The sequence below is a fragment of the Primulina tabacum genome, chromosome 8, assembly GCF_025594145.1.
Source record: "Primulina tabacum isolate GXHZ01 chromosome 8, ASM2559414v2, whole genome shotgun sequence".
Taxonomy (NCBI): domain Eukaryota; kingdom Viridiplantae; phylum Streptophyta; class Magnoliopsida; order Lamiales; family Gesneriaceae; genus Primulina; species Primulina tabacum.
In genome coordinates, this window is record NC_134557.1 from 664,142 (window position 1) to 691,230 (window position 27,089).

The 27,089-nt window shown below is 36.4% G+C and overlaps 2 protein-coding genes and 2 pseudogenes across 4 annotated transcripts; all 4 read left to right on the plus strand.

The window, feature by feature from the left end:
- The first annotated feature begins 4,051 nt into the window (after window positions 1–4,051).
- On the plus strand, window positions 4,052–7,536 carry LOC142552651 (phosphatidylinositol 4-kinase gamma 5-like). 2 transcript variants are annotated; one of them, XM_075662401.1, is made up of 2 exons: window positions 4,052–4,314; window positions 4,936–7,536. In XM_075662401.1, exon 2 carries the CDS (start codon window positions 5,232–5,234, stop codon window positions 7,161–7,163), a length of 1,932 nt encoding a protein of 643 aa, XP_075518516.1. In that variant the 5' UTR covers window positions 4,052–4,314; window positions 4,936–5,231; the 3' UTR covers window positions 7,164–7,536. The 2 variants fall into 2 exon arrangements, with proteins under 2 accessions (XP_075518516.1, XP_075518517.1); XM_075662402.1 differs by having other exon boundaries at window positions 4,963–7,536.
- A 1,286-nt stretch (window positions 7,537–8,822) lies between these two features.
- Window positions 8,823–11,785, plus strand: LOC142554261 (uncharacterized; annotated as a pseudogene).
- Window positions 11,786–11,961: 176 nt separating this feature from the next.
- LOC142552652 (heat shock protein 90-5, chloroplastic-like) lies at window positions 11,962–16,830 on the plus strand (annotated as a pseudogene).
- A 620-nt stretch (window positions 16,831–17,450) lies between these two features.
- LOC142552653 (DNA-directed RNA polymerase 1B, mitochondrial-like) lies at window positions 17,451–26,923 on the plus strand. Of its 2 annotated transcripts, XR_012821853.1 has the most exons (20): window positions 17,451–18,461; window positions 19,541–19,750; window positions 19,831–19,958; window positions 20,038–20,104; window positions 20,294–20,352; window positions 21,519–21,636; window positions 21,805–21,918; window positions 22,095–22,226; window positions 22,309–22,725; window positions 23,184–23,234; window positions 23,612–23,682; window positions 23,817–23,901; window positions 24,011–24,163; window positions 24,275–24,349; window positions 24,453–24,542; window positions 24,678–24,725; window positions 24,824–24,938; window positions 25,050–25,153; window positions 25,228–25,662; window positions 25,877–26,923. XR_012821853.1 is itself a non-coding variant. In XM_075662403.1 (19 exons), exons 1-19 carry the CDS (start codon window positions 17,682–17,684, stop codon window positions 25,336–25,338), a joined length of 2,928 nt encoding a protein of 975 aa, XP_075518518.1. In that variant the 5' UTR covers window positions 17,451–17,681; the 3' UTR covers window positions 25,339–25,868. The 2 variants fall into 2 exon arrangements, 1 of the variants encoding a protein (XP_075518518.1); XM_075662403.1 differs by lacking the exon at window positions 25,877–26,923 and having other exon boundaries at window positions 25,228–25,868.
- The last annotated feature ends 166 nt before the right edge of the window (window positions 26,924–27,089 follow it).

Genomic DNA, 27,089 nt, shown 5'->3' on the forward strand with positions numbered 1-27,089 from the left:
AAAAAAACAAAATAAATTCCTCAAATATAATTCAACAAATCACCACCTAAATTACATTTCCACGGTTTTCTTTAACTTCACATATGATTTAATAATAGTATCACGAATCTATATTCATGAGATGAATAGATCAATTGATCTATAACTGCAATGAAAATATTATTTTTCAATCGAGTCATGATATATTATACGATATACTTTTGACATAAAAGTGATATTTTTAGCTCAAATAAACATAAATTACACAACATTTCTTCATAAAATAACTAAAACTAATACTTTTAGAATTAAAAATAATATATTAAACATAAAAGTAGTATTTTTCAAAATTCGGGTTAGGTCAGAAATTGTCTCACAAAAATATCAACAAGATGATTTCACATGAACTCTCTTGAGTTTGAAACAATAGATATTTTGCCGCTAGACTTTATCATATATTATGAGCTATGATAACAAGAGAAGGTCGTCGTCGTAGAATATAATTATATGGGAACCCTTCAATCAGAATAATAGGGCGTAAAAATATCTCGAAGTTGAAAACCATAGCACGAAAAAAGTGAGAATATAAATCTGTGGGCACCACGACCAAACCCACTTACGTGCCACACCTCCCTAATGGATTATTTGAATTATTTTGTGCTTACGTGAATATCGTATGATATATAGACATGGTTCAGAATAACAACTAACTTGCTAATTTTTATATTAATTTAAACAGAACTCATTCATGCAACGGATAATTCAATAGTTATCTCTAGTAGATCGAGAAAATGGTAGGAAAAAATATCGAATATTAATTTGAACTTATGAATTGAGACAATGACAGCCTACAAAATTATGAGTTTCATGTATTTTGAAGTCAGCTAAAAAGTTAATATTATTAATAATTATTTATTTAATATATTTATATTATTTTGTTTAAATGAATCAAGTTTATTCACCGAGTGAGGGCACCATGAATGAGATGGATTTGGATATTTTATCGTGGCTGAAAATATAGTATTTGATGTTGTGCACTTTTTACATGAGATGGACCTCACATAGTGTCAAATTTAAAAAATTGTCAAACGAAACGAGATGATCAAGTGAACACCTCGTGTAAAAAGAGAACAACACTTAGTAATGTATTTTCAGCCACATCAGATGATCTAAAGCCGTATCAGATTGATAAAGCGAACATGAAAGACGAGGAAAAAGTGCCCAAATTAGAGTAGGATGGATACTCATGATAATATAGACCACATACCCTTATATTTTTAGGGTAGGTTTGGAAATGTTATTTTTAAAAAATATTATCTAGAAAATAAAAAATAAATATTGTTAGATATTGCATATCGATTGGATTAAGTCTGACAATCCTCCTCCTCTTAGGTGAAGTTAGACTTAAGTTTTAATTCTAATCTGATATCAAAAATCAGACTTATCATTATGTGTTTAACTGTTTTATGAGCCATCCGATAATATTTTGTAAATTTCATACTCTAGTTATTTATTCATGGAATGATAAGATGTGTAAGATATTCTACATTAACTTATAACAAATTTCCTCTTGATCAGAGTTATACAAAAATCTCACTTTTAATGCCAGACTTTTCATATGAAAATATAGCTTTCTCAACAAGTATTACTTTCAACTCAAGTCTTCACTATTCCCCAAAAATACTCTATTATTTTATTAGATTTAACATAATATATTTCAAAACTTTAAAATACCTTTCAACTATTCAGAAATTAAATATGTATCTGCGACATAACTAAGCTTTCAATGATGGCACTTAAAATGGAAAATATCTACTTTTTTGAAAATATCTACTTTTTTGTGTAAAATAAAATATATCTAATTTTACAATACAATTCTGGGGGGTCATTACTCGTGCTTTCAGTTTTCTATTGGAAAAAAAAAAAAGCACATTGTTCCAAAATACGCCAAAAAAATTATCAAAGATGCATTTTTAAAAAATACTAATATTGAATTATTAAAGAAAATGGCCCTTCTTTGTCGTCATAATATGGGGTTATACATGTAATAGTAATTGTGTGGTTGATTTAAATAAATATATCATATGATACTTCAAAAATTATATATCGCATGAAATAAACATTTGAAAATTAAATTAAATATTACTTCCTCTTGTTCCTGATCAAATATCAAGGTAAAAAACAATTTTTTTTTATATTTCTTAAACTATGGGGTGGGGAAGGCTCGAACTCGAGACACTTACAGGATAAAGATGATGAGACCACTTAGGCCAAAGCCCGAGCTAATTCATGATTTTACTTTTAAGATATTATTTCGATGGAATCTACCGAAAAATCATAAATTATACATTTATTGATAAATATTATTTTTAAATATATCATCGAACAATATCCTAAGAATGAAATTTTGCAATTACTCAACAAGCGAGCAACGTCGCTTACAACCGAGATAACACTTGAGACAATCAACTTTGAATTGGATTAGACTACAGATATTTATTGATTTATCAAAATCGCAATAAACAAAAGCTATTTCGATATAATTATTTTGTAATACAATAATAAAGTTGAATCATCGATCTTAATCAGACTTAGTGATCGAGACATGTATGCATGTTTTATCTATGAACTTTATCCAAACCGAGTCGTGGACAAAAAAAAGACGGGAGTGTTATCTTTATTTGACTATGATATTGTTGTATATTTATTTATATATAATATGTCGTCTACCGGAAGAGATTAGGTTTGAATTTGAAATTTACGATAATTATTAATTGAAAATGATTGATATATATTGAATTTCATTTGAATTTTGTCAATCTAGCTAAACATATTTAAATACATATTTTTTATATTTAATATCAATAATATATTATTTTAGACAGTAACACGTAAATCATAACTCCGTACATGCATTAAGATCCTCAAAATTTATCATTGCAAATCAATCGTCGCATTCCACTAAACTATTGATTTGATAAAAAGTAAACCAAAGTCCAAGCAAAAAGTCCAAAAACACCCTCGACCATTGAAATTCTTGTTGCTTTTCTTGAGTACACGGTATACCAAACAACCTGGCCCCACGCAAACCCAATCTTACCCTTTAACCCATGAAGTGGGGCCTGGTAGGACGTCAAAAGAGACATAACCCACCCAAAAACTCGTACGTAAATCTCAAACCCTAAACATTAAACCCTAATTTATATATACTAGTTAATTAACTCTACAAACGCGTTGTCTGTGTAAAATAATAGCTAAAAATATGTACACATAATTTAATAATAATTAATAACTGAAAATTCGAGGAAGAGTCGGAGAAGAAGGAAGATAGGGAGGTTGGAGAAAAACATATGATAATTCAGTAATTTGAAATTTAACTCAAAGAATATATGAGTTAAATTTTGTGATAGAATGAGAAAAAAATTTGGTATAATTTGATACAACAAAAGGTTATTAGGAAGGCCTCAACTATTACATAATAGTATATTATATGTATATATGTATGCAACAAAAATGTAACAATATGATTTGTTGCATGAATCCGTTTGTTTTGATATAACGAGGATGATGGTTTATCTAAATCTAACATGACTAATCTTATGCGGAAAACATTTTTATAATTGAGTAGGTGTGAGACGATCTCACAAATTTTTATCTATGAGACGGATCAACCCTACCGTTATTCACAATAAAAAGTAATATTTTTTCATGGATGATCTAAATAAAAGATCCGTTTAACAAAATACGACCCGTGAGACCGTATCACACAAGTTTTTGCTTTTATAATCAACTCTCGTATGGATAATTTTTTTATATTTGAGATAAAAAAATATCTAGATAAAAAATATCTTATCCAAAGTACACCGGCCCCTCATTCCTTCTCGGCGTAAATAATAAAAATTAAAAGTATTAAACCCAACTTCGCTGATCAAGACACGTCACCAAACTTCAGTGACGGCCCTGATCACTTCGCAAGACCAGCAAATCCGACGGCTATTATCACATATTCTAGACACGTCCTCGCAGAAGTCACCTAATACATAACCCGGGGTTGATTTACACTAACCGCAATTAACGTATAAGTTCGGTTACTGTCGAGAAAGAGAACGTTCCAAGAAAGATAGATACACGTATCTCCACATATTGATACAGAGAGAGAAAGCTCGTCGCGGAGAGAAGAGAGGGTTTTGGTGGCTTGGGTCCTGAATGAATCCTAGTCATTAAACCTCCGGTCAGGTGTTTCTGCCATTCCGACCTTCGGATTTCTGGAAATTTTCTCGACATTTTTGTACGGAAACCGTGGAAAATCCATTAATTTTCAAATCTGGCCACTCGGTGAGTTGATTTTCATGATGTTACTTTGATTTTTCTGTTTTTATGTTACTTATTGAGTTCAGTGTTTTTCAAGTGAAATGTCTGGGCTAACCTGTGTTTTGAGTTTTTTTCCTTAGTTTACTTTGATATGATCGAGTTTTCCTGTTTTCAAGGATATCTATTATCTGAGAAGGAGTGCATAAAACGATAATATGTGTTTGGTGAAATGAGAAATTGATTGATTTGGTAAATAAGGTTCAATAAATTACTCTGTATTGCGCGTATCAGCTGGTTTTTAAATTTAGAATTTTGTTACTTGCTATTAAACATTTATTATTATTCAATAATGTTGAAGAATAAGTGGATTTGTCGTCTTTTATGGGACTTTACGTTGTGGGATGTTTGTGGTTTTCTCTAGGTATTGAGAGAGAGTTAAACTAAGCTTTCGGACAGTTTTTGCGCAACGAGTCTTTTATATCTAGCAGGATCGGCACATTAATGTGATTTTACATTTGCTCACTGACTGTTTTCTTGGTGAATAATTCTCGAATGATTGATTTAGTCTTAGTTTGTTTGTTAAATTGTAGTTTTGGTTGAAATGCCTTAAGTTGACTGATTGGCTCGATCTTTTTCTCTGAACAGATTTTGATTTGACACCTGAAATTTCAGATGACTTTCTCGATGTAGTGATTCGTTAATTTTTTTGCCCCTCGCGATAAGTTGGTGCTGCAAATTGTTCTGGTTTAACATTAAGGGAAGGTGGTAGCTAAGATCTTGTTACTGATTGATGATTGTTGCTAGATCTGTTCAATTTGTGGTTCTATCGCAATCGGCTTCTGAGTCTGGCGGTCAATTGAGAGCCAGGGGAGAGCTCTCTGACATCGCCATCTTGGTTGCTTGCTGTGAAAGGAATCACAGTCGGTGTTTCTCATCTTTTCATGCCTCCTAAGTTGGATAGTCCTGTTCAAACTCAAATGGCCGTGGCAGTTTTCAAGAGTCCGCTTGGAAGTGGGGATTACCGTGGAAACAATGGGATGGAAGGGAAACTGGCTGGAAGGAGACGTGTTTTTGTTCAGACAGAGACAGGTTGTGTGCTGGGGATGGAACTGGACCGGAATGACAATGTCCATACTGTGAAAAGGAGGTTGCAGCTTGCCCTGAATTTTCCTATCGAGGAAAGTTCATTGACGTTTGGCGATATGGTTCTTAAGAACGACCTTAGTTCCATTCGTAAGGATTCTCCACTCTTACTAACAAGGAATTTGATGCACAGAAGCTCATCAACTCCTTGTCTGTCACCCAGTGGCAGGAACATTCAACCAAGAGATTTTAGTGGACCGATAGAGATACTGGGACAATCAAATCGGTTTGCCAAGACAAAGCAACTTGTTGAAGAAGTTGTCAAGGCAATGAAGAAAGGGGTTGATCCAATCCCTGTGTGTGGTGGGCTTGGAGGAGCATATTATTTCAGAAATAAAAGAGGTGATAGTGTGGCCATCGTGAAGCCTACAGACGAAGAGCCATTTGCTCCTAACAATCCTAAGGGCTTTGTTGGCAAAGCTCTTGGACAGCCGGGATTGAAACCATCTGTGCGGATTGGAGAAACAGGTTTCAGAGAAGTGGCTGCATATCTTCTTGACTATGATCATTTCGCAAATGTTCCTGCCACTGCACTTGTGAAGATTACTCACTCGATCTTCAACATCAACAACGGTGTCAATGGAAACAAGCATCGGAACGAGAATCTTGTCAGCAAGATTGCTTCTTTTCAACAGTTCATCCCTCATGATTTTGATGCCAGTGACCATGGAACCTCAAGTTTCCCGGTTTCTGCTGTGCACCGAATTGGTATTTTAGACATTAGGATCTTTAACACGGATAGGCATGCAGGTAATCTTTTAGTTAGGAAGCTAGATAGCATTGGCGGGTTTGGTCAGGTAGAGCTGGTTCCTATTGATCATGGCCTCTGCTTGCCTGAGAGTTTAGAAGATCCATATTTTGAGTGGATTCATTGGCCTCAGGCTTCAATCCCATTTTCAGATGATGAACTGGAATACATTGAAAATTTTGATCCTCTTCGAGATATAGAAATGCTGCGTGGTGAGCTTCCCATGATTCGAGAGGCTTGTTTGCGTATCTTGTTCCTTTGTACGATTTTCCTTAAGGAAGCTGCTATATACGGTCTGTGTCTGGCTGAGATTGGGGAAATGATGAGCAGGGAGTTTTGTAGTGGTGAGGAAGAACCTAGTGAGCTGGAGGTTATATGCATCAAGGCAAGGAGGCTTATTGCCGAGGAGATGCTGCCTCCCAAAGCCAAAGCTAATTTTGAAGAGAGAGAGTTTCAGTTTGACATAGACTGTGAAGACGGTGGCAGCCACACTTTCTCCACAAAACTGGCCTCAGAGGACTTTGGGGCGGGAACACCATTTCATCTTGGATTTGGAAGTGGTAATGGTCGTAGTTCCCTCTATAAACTCGAGGAATGCATCAAGGAGGAAGAAGAAAATGAAGGAGATGAGGACGGAGAATTGGTTAGCATTTCAGCCCAAGCAGAAAGCCAATCTATTTTAAATCTTTCCATGTCACTGAAATATACTGATTTAGGTGAAAAGAACCCAAAATTCCCAAAAGTCTTAGGACCTAAGCCCGATCATGGCTATCTTGATAGTTCATCGTTTGGCCATAGAAGTGCGACCGAGCAGATTCCAGCAAGTGTTAGTTTTGTGAAGCTAGCAGACATGAGCGAGGAAGAATGGGGCCTGTTTTTGGAGAAGTTCCAGGAGCTTCTTTACCCTGCATTGGTCATGCGAAAACAGGTCACCGTGAGTCAGAAGCAGAGACAGAGACTTGGAACGTCTTGCCAGTTTTGAGAATATGAGTTCTGAGCAACACCGAGTCTTCTCTCGGGAAGAGAAGATCGTGTAAATATTTTTTAATTAGTGAAATGGCTTTATTGGGATTGATTTTATTTTCCTTCTCTTCTTTGAGCGATGTAAATAGTGTTTTCTTTTACTTGGTGTCTTTGACTTGTTGAATAAATAACGTGGAACGGAATCACGCAGAAAGGAAATCTGATTGTGTACACAGGGCTGTCTGTTCTGAACTAGTTCGAAACCAAGAACACATTTTCGGTGGAGACAGATTACTGAATTGCTTTAATTACTTTGGCTTCTTGTTTGTTTTGGAGTTGAGACTTCTGAAGATCGATGAATTCATAAATGCAGAATATCTGAAATGTTTAAATAGTGTCAAATTTCTCCACTCTTTAACTCGAAGATCGAGATTTTGTGAGTTAATCCATATCTGGCGAGACTAAGGTTTCTGAAAAATTGGGTCTTGGTTATGCTCTTTTACTACGCACAAGTTAAAATTCACACAATGCAGTAATTTTTTTGTGTCACGATTATGGACCCCTTGGAGGTGAGAGTTCCTTTGCAGTGTGGAGGATTGCCATGCAAGCGTGGAAGGGAAATTTCGTTGATGAGGCCCTTTGACAGATGTCGATATTTGTCACCAATTTTATGTCCCTCCAAAATTTGATCCAAAAGCATTGCCCCTTTGGGCATCGAAGAGTCTGAGCCAATTTCAAGAATATGATGCTTTTATTAGCATTTTGTATCATTGTATGTGAGAGAATTTAATAATTTTTTCCTTGCATGAACTAATAATTGATCAATTACTTTATAATAGACGATGCTGAGTGTGACTTAAATCTTCTAATGCTTAAATGCTTCTAATAGCGAATTCTCTATCTGGCCAATTTTTAGGGACGAGAGCAATATTCATACGCTAAAATTGCAGTCTGGTCGAGATCCGTTTATAAGTAGAAACTTGAACAGTAGAAATCAAGATTTGGATGAATTAGTGGAGCATATTTTTAAAATGAGACATTATCATCTAATTTTAATATTTTAGGATTTAAATTAGAATTTTTGTTAAAAAAAATTACATATAAGAATACAAAACGTTTTAAACAACTTAAGATGCTTGTTTCATTACTTGATATACCTACCATAACCTCATAGCAGTTTTTGACCCAACGTTAAAACAATTTGTACTTTTTGTTTGAAGATTTCGTTTATCGATATTCTTGAGATGAATTAATTTGATCCATATTTATAAATGTTTTTTTAAAAATAAAATATAATATTTTTCATGAACCAGATCGAGTTGAAAATTCGTCTAACAAAATTGATCCGTGAAACGATCTCATAAAAGTTTCAGTGACTTTAAATTGACCTATTTTACTTGTTATGAAGTTAGATACATTTGCTAAAGAGAAAATAAAAGCTAGAAAATTAATTACAGCAGTATTAAATTGTTGAATTACTGTGGATATTGGTATTCATCAGATTAAAGTTTGTATTTTTTGATCAATTTTATATATAATATAATAAGAGTAGTTTATTTTTTCTTGCCAAAATTTTAATAAGTGAATTAAATTATTATTATTTATCATGTACAACTGGAGCGATGACGATTGACCTTGGAGCAGGGGTCAAAGAAGGGAAAATGGTTACGAACCTTGAACCCGACGTCCCAAACCCCTCACCCGTTGTGTACCACAATGTTCGAGGTTCCGATCACCCGCCATACGGCATCGTTTAATTCCCCGGAATATCTTCTCCCAAGTCCTCTATTCAGCTATCTCCGCCGTTGCTGACTTGGCGGAGTGCCCCGAGAATGACGTCATATGTAATAAATTCTTTATCAACTCCCTCAGGCACGACATTTTCTTCAAGAACGAAGTTCTTAAGCTGAGCCCGTCTCCAATAGACGCCATTGTGCAGAAATTCAGTTTCCAGAACTCGGAAAATGCGATTGGGTTTTTCTTTTTCCTGCAAAATGAGCTCGGGATTAAGTACTCGGGAAGCTCGCATTTTGTTTTTGCGCACCTTTTGGCGGAAAAGAAGCGGCTACGTGGGCTTCGCTGCCATTTGCTGCAGGTGGTTCAAGATGAAGGTAATGAGCACCTGATCATTGTCTTTACTGAGAAGATGATTTTGGAGTTCTATATATAGACGCACCTCGATAGTTTTTGATACATGGGTAGTATTCCGTGTGATTATTGACTGTAAACTTCCGGTTGGTGTTTGATTTGAGTTCGAGTTCGAGTTCTCACGAGTTTAGATTATTGTTTAATAAATGATTTAAATTCTGTTCGAAATGCAATTTCTTGGTAAGTGATACCCCCAGACCAAGGATGGATCCGGTCCACTCTCAGTAGCCCAGAAAGATAAGCCAGGAGGTCAGATCCATGACCCAGTACAGCATAAGATCTCCTCATCTTGGTCTGAAGCGTCTAGGAGGTCATCAGGGAGTCATTCCAGCCGACCTCCAAAATCCACAATCTCGTCGAATCAGAAGAGGTGGCCGACCTCCCGAGCCGACTTCCCAGCAGTTATGAGCCGAGGTCCGAGTAGTTTCCGAGCCGACCTCCAAGATGGGGTTATCGCGCCGATTGGTAATATTTTGGCCGACCTCCTGAGCCGACTCTCAAGAGACTTAGGTGATAGGCCGGCTCTTGCCTATGAGAGCTCTCACATAGACGTTAAGAGATAGCCCACTGAGATCAAGCCCAATAAGGTCAGGCCCATCGTTATCTAACCAAATCTTGCACAATATTTAACCAAATCTTGTACAAGATTCTGAAAATCTATTCATGTTTGTGCTTCCGAAGGTCCGATCCGAACTCCCCAAGTGAAGATCCGACCTTCCAGTTACCGTCCCGGATTTCAGCAACATCAGTAAATATTTGAAACTTAAGGCGTTAACTTTCGTATTTTGTGTTCAAATCAATCTTAAAAAGTTTTAATGTGTTTTATCTGATGTTGCAGGAAAAATTATTAATTAGAAGAATTTTGAGCTAGAATTTTGGATTTTCTTATTTTCAATGTGCTTATCTTTTGTGTGTGTGACAAAGATTCTAATATTTATTGGAAAAATTGAGAGTTTGGTTTGATTTGATTTAAATATGCTCTCATTCTGTTAGCTCTGGCTTGGGCTGTTGGTTTGATTGATATGATGGACCGATGTTTTAAAATTAGAAATGTAACAAACTACAAGCATGAAGCTTGAAATCTTTTGGTTTTTAGAAAGATATTCAAATATTTTCCCTCCCGTAGACAGTCTTTGATTCTGACCTAATTTTAAATAAATCTGGATAAGAACATGTTGTTTGCATGCAAGTTGTATCTATGCATTGCCTTCTCCTACGTATATATTTTGTTCTGCTGTTGTGTGTCAAATTTGGTTCAATGCGAATTGGAGAATATACACGATGCTAACGTTTTCTGTTAGCTGATTTATTATGCTTTCGTCAGGTTCTGAATCTGCAACCCCACTTTGTGAACTGCTTTTTAATACTTTCAGGTGCCAGGTTTCAAACAATCTGGTCTGGGATATGCTGGCCCTTGCGTATTCCAGATCTGGTATGGTCTATGATTCCCCTCTTGTTCTCTATGATTCCCTTCTTGTTGTCGCCAGAATGAAGGACCTAGATATTCAGCCATCGATTATTACATACCATAGTTTGCTGCACAACTTGAGGCACACAGATATCATCTGGGATGTTTATAATGAAATCAAGGCCAATGGGAGTGGTCCAACCGAGAACACAAATTCAATTGTGCTTGATGGGCTATGCAGGCAGTGCTTGATTCATGAAGCAATTGCATTTCTATGCAATCTTGGAAGGAAAGAGGTGGAGCCTTGTCTTGCTTCGGATAATACTCTTATGTCAGGATTCTGTAGATTGGGGTTCTTGGATATTGCAAAATCATTATTCTGCAAAATGTGCAAGAATGGATTGCTTCCTGATGCATATAGTTATAATATTCTGTGTTGCGGGTTCAGTGGAGGAAGCATTAGACTTTATAAATGACATGGAGAACCATGGATTGGAACCTGATCAAGTGACTTATAACATTTTAAAGGGTTTCGTCTACTTGGTCTGATGAATGGGGATTGGAAGGTTACAAAGAGAACGCTGCATTTAGGGTCAAAACCCGGTCTTCTGACCGATTCAATATTATTATGTTGACATTGCCAGACAGGGAATGTTGAAGCCGGTCTCAGACTTCGAGAGGAGATGATATCTAAGAGTTTTCAGTTGAATCGTATCTCATACCGTGTGCTACTAAGCTGTTTGTGTAAAAGTGGACGAATAGCTGAAGCTCTGGCTTTGCTTCATGAGATAGCAAGTCTTGGTGTGAAAGGTAGACCAGGCCACGGTTTGGGTTGGATCCGACCGGACTGGACTCAACGAGCCGATTAATCAAGTCAACGAGATTGGCCTGGAATCGTGATCCTAATTGACCTACAAACTCGGGAGATTGAATTTATTTTATTTTTTAAAAAAATGTGCGGTCACGATCAATAAAAAAGAATGTAGCGTGGCCAAAAATATTTATAATAAAAAAATGTACGATAAAGAATTGTTCAAAAGTTAATTAATGAAACCTAATTTCGACTAGAATTTATACTCACAATTTTTTTTGGAGCTACACTTCCACAATTTTTGCGACCGTTAAAAAAACAAGAAAAAAACTTTTGCGTCTAAATATAATCGGATATGGTAAATGCTGAAATGGCAGGATTTAAGCCTTACAATTATCAGACACAAACTTCTAAATTCCAAATCTACAAATAGTCCTGGCTTTGGTTTTCCCAATTCCAGAACCTTCCAACCTCCCCATTAAACCCTATCTCGCAGGGTTTTTAAAAGTCCCACTCCGTTGATTCATTCATTTGGGAAGAAAGGCCTTAATTTTCATACAGATACCGATTTTTTTCTGGACTTGTATATATAATATATATATATACACACATATATAAACTGAGAGTATGGCACCTGTGTTGAGCAGGAGTTTGACATCTCCTCCGGTGGCTGCACTTCCGTCTTTTTCTTTGAAGGGTACTCGTAAAAGCAATAGTGGATTATTGAGAAGTGCTTTTTTGCCCCAAAGGGGATTAAGGGTCAGCTTTTCAAGACGTGGGTTAGAATGGAAACTGGGGAGGAAACCGAGCGGAGTGGTGGTGAGATGCGAGGCTGCTGTGGCTGAAAAGGAGGCTTCGGAGAGCTCTGGAGAGACCCATGAATACCAGGCTGAGGTCGGTTTGTGATTTTCGTTTGTTTTCTTTGAGTTTCATGACGTCCTTTGGGGATATGCATGGTTACCTATTTAATTCAAATTTTTTTTTCTGAGTAGGGATGATAATTAATGGAAAATTGTGAATACTTTAGTGGTTGAGTGGTAAAGAACGAATCTTTTTATGGATTTGTAATGAAAGAGCTAAGTATTTATTTATATACGAAAGGATAATCTGGTGTGGTTTTTCAGTAGGCTGAAACTTGTATTTTTTTAATTGAGATTTACGATTTGTCTTGTTGGAATTTTTTCCAGGTGAGTAGACTACTGGATTTGATTGTTCACAGTCTGTATAGCCACAAGGAAGTGTTTCTTCGAGAGCTTGTAAGGTGAGAATATGTCGGATGCAATGTCTGTTGCGCGTGCTTTTGTACCAGGGCTATGTTTGACTAACTTCAATTATGTCCACAGCAATGCGAGTGATGCACTTGATAAGTTGAGGTTTTTAAGCGTAACAGAGCCTTCTTTACTTGGTGATGCTGGTGAGCTTGAGATTCGTATCAAAACTGATCCAGATAATGGAACTATTACCATAACGTATGTGCTATTTTTTGCTACATGGTTAGTCATTTAAATGGAATAAGTTGCTTAGTGGAGTCGTCCCCTTGTAGGGATACCGGTATTGGAATGACCAAAGAAGAGCTCATAGACTGTCTTGGGACTATTGCTCAGAGTGGCACGTCTAGATTCTTGAAGGCTTTGAAGGTAATAAATCTCGTTATATCATCTCTATTTCTCTTGTATTTGACCGACACAAGCTATGTAGCATCATGGTCATTTACTTTAAATTTATTATTTGAAGTTATCCTACATAGGAAAATAAGGATGTCGGTGCAGATAATAGCTTGATTGGCCAGTTTGGAGTTGGATTCTATTCTGCATTTCTGGTTGCTGAAAAGGTGTTTTCTCTGTCATTTGAAAATAATTCACATATATACTATAAGTTATTCTTCATTCATGTATTCATGGCATTCTGCCTCTTTAATTGGTCCTTTCCTTTCCTTCTTTCCAGGTAGTTGTTACCACAAAAAGCCCCAGATCTGATGAGCAATATATTTGGGAAGCTGTGGCTGATAGCAGCTCCTATACAATTAGAGAGGAAAATGATTCCACGAAATTCCTGGGCCGAGGAACCCAAGTCACTCTATACTTGAGGGTACGGTCCTTGTATTTTATGCCAAACTTTTCTTCAAGCATATTATCACATTATATTCCGCTTATAATAAATCAACTTAGCTATGCTTTCCTCTCAGGAAGATGATAAGTATGAATATTCAGAGGCAACCAAGATCCAGAATTTGGTGAAGAATTACTCACAATTTGTTTCATTCCCCATCTATACATGGCAAGAAAAGTCGAGGAATGTTGAGGTATGATTTTTGCGTCTGGTATTCTCTCTTTGTTGCTTATTTATGGTTGTAGATTTTAAGCTCAATAATTGTACACTAATCAACGGTTTTAAATTTTGCAGGTGGAAGAAGAGGAAGATCCAAAAGAAGGAGAAGGAAGCACGGAGGTAATGGCCTTTTAGAAGAAACTTTTGACATATTACTTCTCTATTTTGAATGAATGGATTTTTCATATATATATATATTTTTCTCTTTTACTTCACCCAGGGAGCAAAAAAGAAGACCAAAAAGACCGTAACTGAAAAATATTGGGACTGGGAATTAGCAAATGAAACAAAACCTATATGGGTGAGTCTTAGCTGTTATTTCTCACGATGCATGATATGGCTAGCATTTAACATCTATAGAAGTATGCTTTATGCACCTCTTTTTTATTACAATATAGATGCGCAATCCCAAAGAGGTTGAAAAGGATCAGTATCAAGAATTTTACAAGAAGACATTTAATGAATTTTTGGATCCACTTGTTCATACCCATTTCACTACAGAGGTACCCAATATTTTATTGAATGGGCTGGTAAAGTTTGTCGTTTTTCTTTTATTTATACTCCACAATCTCTGCAGGGTGAGGTGGAATTTAGGAGTGTGCTCTATATTCCTGGAATGGCACCTCTTAATAACGAAGATGTTATCAATCCCAAGACCAAAAATATCCGTTTGTATGTTAAACGTGTATTTATTTCAGATGATTTTGATGGTGAACTGGTAGGAGATTTTGGCCTTGAAATAATTAGACATTTTCATGCTACAAGTTGTGTGTTGTTACTCCAGTTTTTTTACCAATCTGACAAATCGCAGTTTCCAAGATACCTGAGTTTTGTGAAGGGTGTGGTGGACTCTGATGACCTTCCTCTTAATGTTTCAAGAGAGATCCTTCAAGAGAGCAGGATTGTAAGTGATTAATTTCTTTTGGTCACCTTCTTATATCAAGGTTGCAAAATGTTTTCTAATGTTTATTCTTGTTATTCAATTATTTAGGTAAGAATAATGAGAAAGAGGCTGGTGAGGAAGACATTTGACATGATTCAGGATCTCTCTGAAAGTGATAACAATGAGGTCAGTTTCTGGTTATGAATACTTTTCCTCATCATGTAAATTACGTTTTTGACACTGCGGTTGGTTGGTTAAATATAGGATTATAAAAAATTCTGGGAAAATTTTGGTAAGTTTATGAAGTTGGGATGCGTTGAAGACTCGGGTAATCACAAACGCTTGACACCATTATTGATATTTTTCTCTTCCAAGAGCGAGGAAGAGCTGATAAGCTTGGATGATTATGTGGAGAACATGAGTGAAAACCAGAAAGCCATCTATTACTTGGCAACAGATAGCTTAAAAAGTGCCAAGACTGCACCTTTCGTTGAAAAATTGGTCCAGAAAGGCATTGAGGTATGCACTTTAACTTGGGCAACAGTTATCGTAATCTAGTTCTTATAATGAAAGAGGGGGTCTTTCTATTTTGATGATGTGTTTGTTCATTTACTTTAACGTGATGGAATTTTTCATGTTCGATGGTATTATGGGGCTCTTGATTGGCAGGTGCTTTATTTGATTGAGCCAATTGACGAGGTTGCAATCCAGAATTTACAGACATACAAGGAAAAGAAATTTGTTGACATTAGCAAGGAAGACTAGAGCTTGGTTAGAATCTCCGAGTCTTTAAAGTTTAAAGCATAAAAGCAAAATTCGAGAAGAATAGTAGAATAAACGAAAGCCGTGTGGTTTGTCTTTGTTGTTTATTGGGTACATGCTGGAAGGACGATGTTTTGTGCGTTTGAGCTGTAAAATTGTACTTGAATGACAGGTGATGAGGATGAGGTGGAAAAAAGAGAAACCAAGCAGGAGTATAATCTTCTGTGTGACTGGATAAAACAACAGCTTGGTGATACAGTGGCTAAAGTGCAAGTCTCAAAGCGCTTAAGCTCATCACCATGTGTGCTTGTTTCCGGCAAGTTTGGGTGGTCTGCAAATATGGAAAGGTATGTGATATAGCAACAAATAAGATTGTTCTATGAAAAAATTGGTCATTATTTCTTGTTTCTGTAATATTAGTTAGCCATTCTTTGTTTTAATGTTCTTGAAATAGATTAATGCGAGCTCAGACACTCGGAGACACCTCGAGCCTGGAATTCATGAGGGGAAGAAGAATATTGGAAATCAATCCTGATCACCCTATCATCAAAGATCTCAATGTATGATTTCTGGCTTTTGTTCACTATCATTTAATCCTTTTGGCATTCATGTTTTTAATCCCATTCAGTTAAAGTACAAATTAAAAGTGCTTAGAAGTTACTATAAAGATGTTGACATTTCTAACATCCACCTCTAAATTATAGTATACCCAATTTATTCCTGCCTTGATTTGCAGGCTGCATGCAAGAATGCACCTGACAGCACCGATGCAAAAAGGGCCATAGAGCTCCTATATGATACGGCACTTATTTCCAGTGGATTCACAGTAAGTGCTAAAGATCTTTTGGGCACTCTTTGTCCTTTTATCTTCTGGTGGCGTTTCTGAGACATGTTTTCTTAAAATACTATTGTTGAATATGGCAGCCTGATAGTCCGGCCGAGCTTGGAAACAAGATTTATGAGATGATGAGCATGGCACTTGGAGGAAGGTGGGGTCGACTTGAGGATGATAGTGCTGAGGCCACTGAAGACGACATCTCAGGGGCTGATGTGGGCTCCTCTGGTGCTGTTGAAACAGAAGTGGTCGAGCCTTCGGAAGTTAGGACTGAGAATGATCCTTGGAATGATTGATTGAATTAGCTTTTAATTCATGCCTGTCTTACGTTTTTCTGAGTGTTAGAGATTAATAGAGTTTTGAGGTGGAGATTGGTAGCATAACACTTTAAGGGCAAAAGGAAATTTGTAATGGACCAATGGTGATGCATTTTTATGAAAAGTATGACTAGAGTTGTACTATTCCCAAATTAGCAATTTTGCTATATTAGAGGAGTCTTGAGTTTTTTGAATTTAGCTTTATTTATTTGTTAACTATTCAAGTTAGATGGTTATTGTGAAGTTGTGTATTCAATTATATTGTGAACTGGTTTGTTGTAGGTATTTGATACGAAAAGAATGATAGTTTAAGCAAGTAAAGCATTTTTGTCTGTCTAACTGGCTTCCCATTTCCGGTTAGTAAATTGGTTAATTTTTGGCAATTTCTGGTTTGTGTTTTAGGCTATTCTATTCTCTCCTATCTGCAGAAAATAAATCAAGGAACAACCCAAGGAGAAGAAAAACAAATTTGCAACTATAAAATTGGAAACCGGTAAAACAAATAAATTGTAATGGGAAATATATAAATTCCAAGTAAGGCTTAATTGAGTAAATATGTCGGTTAATTAATTATAAGATTAAAATTTTATATTTAATGATATAAGATGGAAAATTAATTTTAAAAGTTAAATGACAGTCGAATTACAAACAGGAATTAAAACATTACTTGGTTCAAAAAATGAAAAAGCTTAGGCTAGGAATTTGGGTAACCATCCGGGTAGACCCGTCAGGACCAAACAAGCAGCTTTGTGCTCTCAACTTATTTATTTATTTTTTAAAATTAAATTACATTTCTTTTTGTTAGATATTAAAATGGAAGACTTATTAACATAGGTTTTTAGCAGGGTTTATGGCAGCCAACTCCCGTCTGATTTGTGTTTCTCTCCAGGCCCCTTGTTTGTTCTTCATTATTTTCATTGATAGATACCTAAATTCATCTTTCTTTTCTGAATTTTCTGTGTCACGTTTCAATAATTCTTTTTCCTCCATTAAATTTCTGTATTTCCTCCTCAATTTTTGTTAGTTTAGACAATATTCGCTAAACATGTGGAGAAATTTATCGAAACGATCTTACTTAAGAAAGTTTAAGATTTTATCCGAATCCCATTCTTCTTCAAAAACTAATTCTGGTGTAATATTTCCCCAAGATTCTATTTTTCTTGCAAATTCAATACCCCTTAACAGAAATATTTGGAACTGTGATTTGGGTCTTTCTCAAGAATTGATTTTCTGGCGAAAGCCTGAATTGGGCATCCCAAAACTTGCTATTTCGAGCGAAATGTTCGGATTTTGTAGAAACGCTAGGGGTTATGGTAGTGCTGCTGAGGCTTTAGTTTCCACTTCTGAAGAAGATGTCGACGAAGTCCAAGAATTAATCGGGGAGATGAACAAGGAAATCGATGTGAAAGAATCGCAGCAAAAACAACAAAAAATGGTGGGAGGAATGGGAGTAGGTAAGTATAATGCTCTTAGGCGGAGGCAAATAAAGATGGAGACTGAAGCATGGGAAGATGCGGCTAGAGAATACCAAGAGCTTTTAGTGGACATGTGTGAGCAAAAATTGGCGCCTAATTTGCCTTACATCAAGTCATTGTTCTTAGGGTGGTTTGAGCCATTGAGGGATGCCATTGCTGCTGAGCAGGATTTGTGCAAGGATGGGAAGAATCGTGGTGCGTATGCGCCCTATTTTGATCACTTGCCTGCAGGAATGATGGCAGTTATTACAATGCATAAGTTGATGGCATTGTTGATGACTGGAGGAGGGAATGGCAGTGCCAGAGTAGTGCAAGCTGCATGTCATATTGGTGAAGCCATTGAACATGAGGTTGGGTGGCGCAGAAAATTGTTTAATTTTTAACTTGTGTTGTCTCTTGAAATATGAATGATCAATTTTTAACGACTGCTTCTTATTTGTTTATTATCAAGCATTGATAAGATTTGTTTTCTGTTTTAATTGTTTTAACTTGTGTACGGATTTTGAAAAATGCTTTGTTCATCTAAACTGAAGCATACGAAAATGGTCAGTCAGGTGCCTTGAAAACTGAAGCATACAAAATTTTGTTTTCTGTTTTAATTGTTTTAACTTGTGTACGGATTTTGAAACATGCTTTGTTCATCTAAACTGAAGCATACGAAAATGGTCAGTCAGGTGCCTTGAAGCTAAAAGTATGGCAGAGATCCAGAGCGAGAAATTAATTATACGGAAAAATAATTATTATGGAATTTCTGATCTCTTGATGAGGAATTTTTCTGCTTTCTCTGGTCGTTGTTTGTTATTTAGAATCATGTTCACGGATATCTTTTTACTTGTTTACTGTAGGCTATCATTGAATACTGTTGTATAGAGTTTCCGGTGGATTCTGTTGAAATTGTTTCTGTACGTGAGTTAGCTTTAGATTTTCATGTTCTGGCTGAGATTTTTGCATTTGCTTTGGGGGCTTACAGAAACTCGTTTCTTTCTTTTGACTGATAATCATCGGGAGAGTGGTCTAATACGTTGTCGATTGTTTAGGGTGTCGGATATTTAGCATTGCATTCTTGTATGCTCGAAGTCATTACATGTAAATTCTTGCTGAATTTTCAATGGATTCAAGAATCTCAATATTCTTTGGTCATGCTGCAATGATGTTCTCAAAAAATAGCTGAAAATTTCCAAGTGATGTATTTCTTTGATGACTTTTCGATGCCATATTTCCCTTTGGATCAAAATATACACGAATTTTTGAGTTTAACTTCGTATATGTGCTCGTCATATTTGCTGAAATTTTTCCTTTAGCCCGTATTATACTCAAGCCAGATTATATCATTAAATTCTACTTTCTATATGAAAATAAAGAAAATTTTGTAGCCTCTATGTGTATGTTTTACGTAAATGTTCAATAATCACTATTGTTTGTTGATCAGGCCAGGATACACAAGTTTTTAGAGAGTTCCAAGAGAAAAAATGCACTAAATAGAATTTCTGGAGAAGAGCCTGATAATGCAGTAAATGAACAAGTGAAACTTAGAAAAAAGGTTACAATGTTGATGAAGAAACAAAGAGTGCAGCAAGTTAGAAAAATTGTGAAGCAACAAGATGATTTTAAGCCCTGGGGCCAGGATAATCATGTAAAGGTAGCTGAGATACCAACAGGATGACTTCTACATGTTGCTTGGAAGTAGAATTGCCCATGAAGTAATGCTTTATCTTACAGGTTGGCTGCCGGTTGATTCAGATATTGATGGAAACAGCCTACATTCAACCTCCGGTTGATCAATTTGAAGATGGACCTCCTGACATTCGACCTGCATTTGTGCACACTCTCAGATCTGTAGAAACGCAGTGAGTAAAACGATTTGTTGTCACTCTGGAGGTACAAATTTGTACACTTTGAATGACACTAACTGGTTATGATTTATAGGAAAGGCCTTAGGAGATATGGGGTGATTGAGTGTGACCCGCTAGTTCACAAAGGCCTGGAGAAAACTGTAATCACAACTACTCACACCTTCTATGTTTTATATTTCTTCCAATATAATATGTATGAATGTGTTACAAATTGGAACTTTTTCCTGAGGAACAGTACATTTTCTCTTGTTATCTTTTTATGAATTTATGGATCACACACTTGTGATTTTGATAGCCATAATTATCTAGTTTTAATTTATTTTATGCAGGCGAGGCACATGGTGATTCCGTATATGCCAATGTTGGTTCCTCCATTGAATTGGACGGGGTGGGATGTTCTTTCCTCTTTTTCATTAGTTTTTATATTTAGAATTCTAAATAAAAGTGTTTCACCCTGTCTTTTGTGTTTGTTTTTTCCGTAAAAGATTGGGGATTTTAAGATCATCAAGAAAGATCAACTTCGAGAGTCAGAGTTCCATAAATTAGAGCGAGTAGACTAGAGCATTGAGTAGGCCCTCTAATGAAGATGATAAATAGACATTTTCAATAAGTCATTATCTTAGTTTATCTCACCTTTTATTTTAGCCTTAAATATATATTCTCAACACCTTCTGGATAGTATTTTGCATGTACATGATTTTTAATTTTTAAATAGAGTTATAAACTTTTTGCTAATTTATGCGCTTTCTTTTTGTTTTATTTTTTGTTATATGTTACTAATTTCATGGAAATTCAGCTCTTATGTACTAGGTTTTGTGTCCTGGGGTATGATGATATGATCTTTTTATCTTTTGATGAGGGGAAAGCCATGAAACATTAAAACTCTTTATTAACTCTGTCTGGTCATTGGATGTTAATAGATGGACATTATTTTTATTGATAATCTAATTCAAATGTACCATGTTAAATTCACTGATCTAATAGGATCTTATGTGTAAGCTCTGTTCCAATAAAGTTTTGAAGATTGAACGGTAAATTTTGTCCCCTTGTATCACGGTTGACAAACTAAAACCAGACATTGAAAACTATGTCTTCATTGCAAATATAAGTATAAAATTACCGATTTAACGTCAGTGGAGTTTGGTTTGTGGCAATACCTCTCATTCTTGTAGAATGAAAAATATGAACTTGTTATAGCCAAATGTACATGAATGTAGATATTATTTATCAAAATCCTTTCCGCCTTCCACTCATTGGGGCCATCACTGGTCTAAATTTTATGATGTGACTAGAGCTATACATTTATTTGCCAAGAACATCTTATTAACAATCTCATGTAACATTTTAAGTGCGTTTTCATGTCACGGTTTGCATTTAGGAGGCTTATGTGCTGTGAAACCTTGTTGGTTTTCATTAAAGATGCTTCATGCATGTTTTTTAATTAATCTGCCATATGGCTCTGTATTGCAGAAACATCTGCTTCTAATACGAGCATAATTGTATTTGTTGGTCCTCACTGCATCTATGTTGATTAAGTTGGTAAAATATTGATAGGTATGAGAGAGGAGCTTATTTATTTCTGCCGTCATATATCATGCGCACCCATGGAGCAAAACAACAACGTGATGTTATTAAACGAACTCCAAAATTGCAGTTAGAACCTATTTTCCAGGTTTGATACCCTCGGCTTTCCCAATTCAATACTTTTATACTATTTTTTTTAATAATCTGATCGGAAGATCAGCATGCTAGCTATCATTTTTCAATCATATTGAATTAATATTAACATTTTGATTTCTTATGACACCACATTGTTTTACTAATTTTTCATTTCTTACAGACGCTTAATGTACTTGGCTCTACCAAGTGGAAGGTGAATAAAAGAATGCTAAGTGTTATTGACAGAATCTGGGCTAATGGAGGCCGGCTTGCTGACTTGGTTGACCGTGAAGATGTGAGTAACCTTAAATATAACTCTAATTGACTCCAATATTTCCTGTCTTTTTTTCGGATATTCTTTCATTTTGTTCATGATTTGTTTTTCTCGATGCTACTAATGTCTTTAAACATATCATAAGATCGACGTCAATAAATTTCTCATGCTTAATACGTCAAATAACGTCCACTCAGGTTCCTTTGCCAGAGGAACCAGATACAGAAAATGAGGCAGCGATGAAGAAGTGGAAGTGGAAAGTTAAAGCTGTGAAAAAAGAGAACAGAGAAAGGCATTCACAGCGATGCGAAATAGAACTTAAACTTGCTGTAAGATGCTACTTTTTACATTTTCATTGGCTTTTGAAATGTTGTTAACTGAGTGTAAACTAATTGTCATTTGATAGAACAGGTGGCTAGAAAAATGAAGGATGAAGATGGATTTCACTATCCTCACAATTTAGATTTCAGAGGGCGTGCATATCCCATGCACCCATACCTGAATCATCTCGGCTCTGATTTATGCCGAGGAATTCTAGAATTTGCAGAAGGACGCCCGCTTGGAAAGTCAGGGATACGCTGGTTAAAAGTACATTTAGCTAATTTATATGGAGGTGGAGTCGACAAATTATCTTATGACGGCCGAATATCTTTTGCTGAAAACCATTTGGAGGATATTTTTGATTCTGCAGACCGGCCTCTTGAAGGGAAGCGCTGGTGGTTAGGTGCGGAGGATCCTTTCCAATGTTTGGCTACATGCATGAACATATCTGAAGCATTAAGAAGTCCATACCCTGAGACTACTTTATCTCACATGCCCGTACACCAGGTAACAAATCAATTGAATTAAAGATTTGATCATCGAATCCATGCCGTAAATGTGTCAACCAAGTGTATCAGGACCTATAGTCTGGCTTGTCTTATTTACTTTCTACCCTTGATTCATGCAAGGGTGTTTGTGAGGAGCGGAGTGAAACTCTTTGAGTGGAAATGCAAGTACCATGATACATATTCCTCATGTGCTTTGAGCAATTTATTCAATTTTTCAACTATATCTACTATCTTATGCTGAAGAATTTAGTTCACTTTATTCTTAATGATTTTTTCTTTCATAAGCTTGGTGTTGCACCACCATTCTGCTGGGAAATCTTATTTTAGGCCATTTATTGGAAAATATAACCATCATTGTCAGCGAGATATTTATTTTACTATGCTTGTTTGTGTTATAAATGCTAATTACTTGTTGAAACTGATTGTCGATGCTTTGTTTCTAATTTAATTCTCAAGGATGGTTCGTGTAATGGCTTGCAACATTATGCTGCCCTTGGAAGAGACAAGGTAATATAACTCATCGCGTATTTATCCAATCTTGCTTCAGTGTATATTGCGTCTGCTGATCTTATATATAATCGGTGGCACTCCTTGCCTATTCCCCATGACCCCTTTATTTCTGGGCGATCGCCAACATATAAGTAAATGGTATGAAGCGGACAGGTCTAAATAGAAGTTCACCTTGCTTTCAACAAATTTGGTTTTGGCCTCTGGATTCATTGAACTTGATTTTATATTAGGGATTATGATTCTATCCCCTGGATTTGGAAATTGGAACCATCATTTCGTATCCTAAGTTTGATAGATGCTGTTAGGATTACATTTGAAAGGATAATAATAAAAGTTGTTTCATAATTTTGTAACATGGTATTATTTGTGTTCAGTTGGGGGCAGCGGCGGTCAATCTTGTTACCGGGGATAAGCCTGCTGACGTTTACTCTGGAATTGCTGCTAGGTGAGCAGTAGTATGAATATTATTCATTTTTTTCTTCTCTATGATGATATAACCCCATGTCACCAATCTATCTTATCAGTAATGCACCATTGAAAATCGTATAAATGAATTCCATTTCTAATAAAAAATTGTAGAGTGCTTGATATTATGAAGAGAGATGCGGCAAAGGACCCTGCAACTGATCCAAATGTTAAGCGTGCAAGGCTGTTAATCAACCAGGTTCCATGCTGCTTTATTAACTTATTGTTCGATGCTTTTGTTACTATAATCTTTTAGTTGATGGTATATTTGTTATCATATGCTTCTAAATAAAATTCATACGTTACAGGTGGATAGAAAGTTAGTCAAGCAAACGGTAATGACATCAGTATATGGCGTCACTTATATCGGTGCACGTGAACAAATCAAGAGGAGGTTAAAGGAGCGAGGTGCTATTGAGGATGATGCAGAATTATTTGCTGCAGCTTGCTATGCTGCAAAAGTCAGTCAGTACTGCTAAATTTATTTTACAAATAAAATAGCGTGTATGAATTATGATACTGGTCTATGGTACATCCAGCTTTGTTCTGACATCCTTTTAATTTTCAAACAGACAACTTTGACAGCCTTAGGAGAAATGTTTGAGGCGGCACGAAGCATAATGAGTTGGTTGGGAGACTGTGCAAAGGTTCATTTGATACATTTTTTAAGCATTAATTTTATTTAGTAAAGCATTTTAGCAGTAAGATACTTAATATTCAAGAAACGACACAGTAAAGCATCATTTTCAGATTATAGCCATGGAGAATGAACCTGTACGTTGGATAACACCACTTGGGCTCCCTGTTGTGCAGCCTTACCGCAAATTAGGAAGACACCTGGTATGTTCACATACATTTTTTTATCTGTTGCAGCTGTTCTTCCAACACCATCAGCAACTGAATGTAAAGTGATCATGTCGAAGATACTTGTTTTTCACATATTCATGATTAAGAATTTATTCTTATATTGTGCAGATTAAGACTTCTCTTCAGGTTCTTACATTGCAACGTGAAACCGACTCGGTAGGTTCCACATGTTTCTTGATATTTCCCATCGAGAAACCTGTGCTTGTGTAACAGCGTTCTGAGTTGCATGCTGTATTTTTTCATGATTATCAAAGGTGTTGACTAAGCGACAAAGAACAGCTTTCCCCCCAAATTTCGTTCACTCTCTTGACGGTTCCCATATGATGATGACTGCCATTGCCTGTTCAGAGGCGGGTTTAAACTTCGCAGGTTTTTTAAATTATTTCCTATTACTATATATTTAATTTCTGGTGGTTATCGTGTTTCTCTTCAATATCTGTTGCAGTAAAGTCAATAACGTTTACCCTGATTTGATCTCAGGAGTGCATGATTCATACTGGACTCATGCATGTGATGTTGACAAAATGAGCAAGATTCTCAGGGAGAAGTTCGTCGAGCTCTATGAGGCACCAATTTTGGAAAATGTAAGCCTTTTTTCGTATCATGAATCATCATTTTGAGACCCCAAACTTATATGAACTTTGTTCTTTCTTTTCAGTTGTTGCAGGATTTTGAACTTGCTTTTCCAAATTTAAACTTCCCTCCTTTACCTGAACGGGGAGATTTTGACCTCAGGGAAGTCCTGGAATCGACCTATTTTTTCAACTAGGAATAACAAGTTGCTGCTTAGACTACTGCCACCCCATATGAAAGAGCCTCAAGCGACCATCATCTGGGTAGAACTGCAGCCAGGACTGGCCCGCTCTTGTACATATTTCGCTTAAAAGAACTGGAAATCGAGCCATATAAGATAGGCAAATCTCATGTTACGAAGTTTCTAAGAACAGATGGTGGTTCAAGCTTCCAGGATTCATGTATGAAGCACCGATCAAAAGGTTTCTCATACAAATTTACGGTGGTTGAAAGATGGCGAAAAGGAAGCACTGTTCTACATGCTGCGAGAATTGTCAACTCAAATTCAACAAATATACATGTAATTTTTTGAATCTTTCAAGTCAAATGGAAAAGATGGGTTTTGATATTGTTTGGAAGCAGTAGTTGTGGCCTGATGTTTGTTGTATGATTCAATGTAGAATCTACTTGGTTCATTTTTTCTTGTGCCTCTATTTTTTTTCAGGCATTGTATTAATAGCAGATAGCATCCGAGATTTATATAACATAATCACGAGTGACTTTTTCTCTCCTAGGGTTAACTGACGGCGACACCAGTGGGAGTTTATTTCCTACCTTTGTGTAGGTTTGCATCTCTAAATCTACGAGCACCATTTGTGGTGCTTCTTTGCACGTGCATTCAGTCGTTATGGATCCAGAAGAAGTAGCGCAGCGCGACTAGGTCATGGATTCAAAATTATCCACGCAGCATTGTGAATAATAAACCCTAACCATCGAAGATGAGGCGTTGATGATCGGGGAACAACGCATTGGAAACTGTTTGACAGAAAAGGTTTTCTCGTCTAAACCCATCGTCCGTGAAGCTTTTGTGCAACAAATCCCTTGTATAATTCAGGCAAACATATAGAGATTGGCGTTGTGGGAGAGAATATGTTCCTCTTGGACTTTAAATCAAAATCACATGTTCTTCTTGGACTTTCAAATCACAACAGGATATAAACAGGCAATCTCAGGAGGACCTTGGATTATATTTCGAAACCTTATCATATTCCGAGAGCCTCGCGGAATGCAGACTCCAAATAAGATGAGCTTTGATGATCTGTCTATTTGGGTCCGATGTTCAACCTACCGTTGGTCCTCATGCATAAAGATTTCCTCGAGCAAGTGGGCAGTAAAGTGGGCGTTGTAGAGGAGATCCACACTCGGGAAAATGGCCTTGCCATGGGGCGGTATGCACGCATAAAGGTAAGCATTGATATTACTAAGCCATTGTAGAAGCATATACGAATCTCTATAAATCAGGATGCAGATGATGTAATTGTTCTTGTATCATATGAAAGACTACCTGATTTTTGCTATAATCATGGATATATTGGCCACTCGTTTTGGGATTGCGAGACGGCCCGTTGTAGATTGGAAAACTCATATATGGCAGTTGGTTGAGCCAAATCACGTCCAGGTTCTTTGCACAAGTGGAACGGGCAGCGAGGGGTACCCCAGACAGTAGTTCTTCGGGGGAGGGACAGGAAACGAGGGAGAATAATTCAATGGACACTCCAAGCTCAGACCAGCGCAACTCAACCGACTCAATTAGTATTTAAAATAATCCCCACGTTATTAATTAATAAGAAAACGTTTATATTAAATCGGTGTACTTGATCGACACAAATGCAAGTGGGGCGGGACTTATATCAACATTGACAAGTTATCTTCCAAATGTGTTCTGCCGGCCGTTTTGACATAATGATTGGAATAAATGTTCATAGCAAACGACACGGAAACAAGCCA

Bases quoted from the DNA above. Each gene is read 5' to 3' on its own strand.
- LOC142552651 (XM_075662401.1), top strand. From the start codon at position 5,232: ATGCCTCCTAAGTTGGATAGTCCTGTTCAAACTCAAATGGCCGTGGCA.
- LOC142552653 (XM_075662403.1), top strand. From the start codon at position 17,682: ATGTGGAGAAATTTATCGAAACGATCTTACTTAAGAAAGTTTAAGATT. The intron at 22,726-23,183 runs GTAACAAATCAA...TTAATTCTCAAG, and splicing joins CTCACATGCCCGTACACCAG to GATGGTTCGTGTAATGGCTT. The intron at 24,543-24,677 runs GTATGTTCACAT...TATATTGTGCAG, and splicing joins GCAAATTAGGAAGACACCTG to ATTAAGACTTCTCTTCAGGT.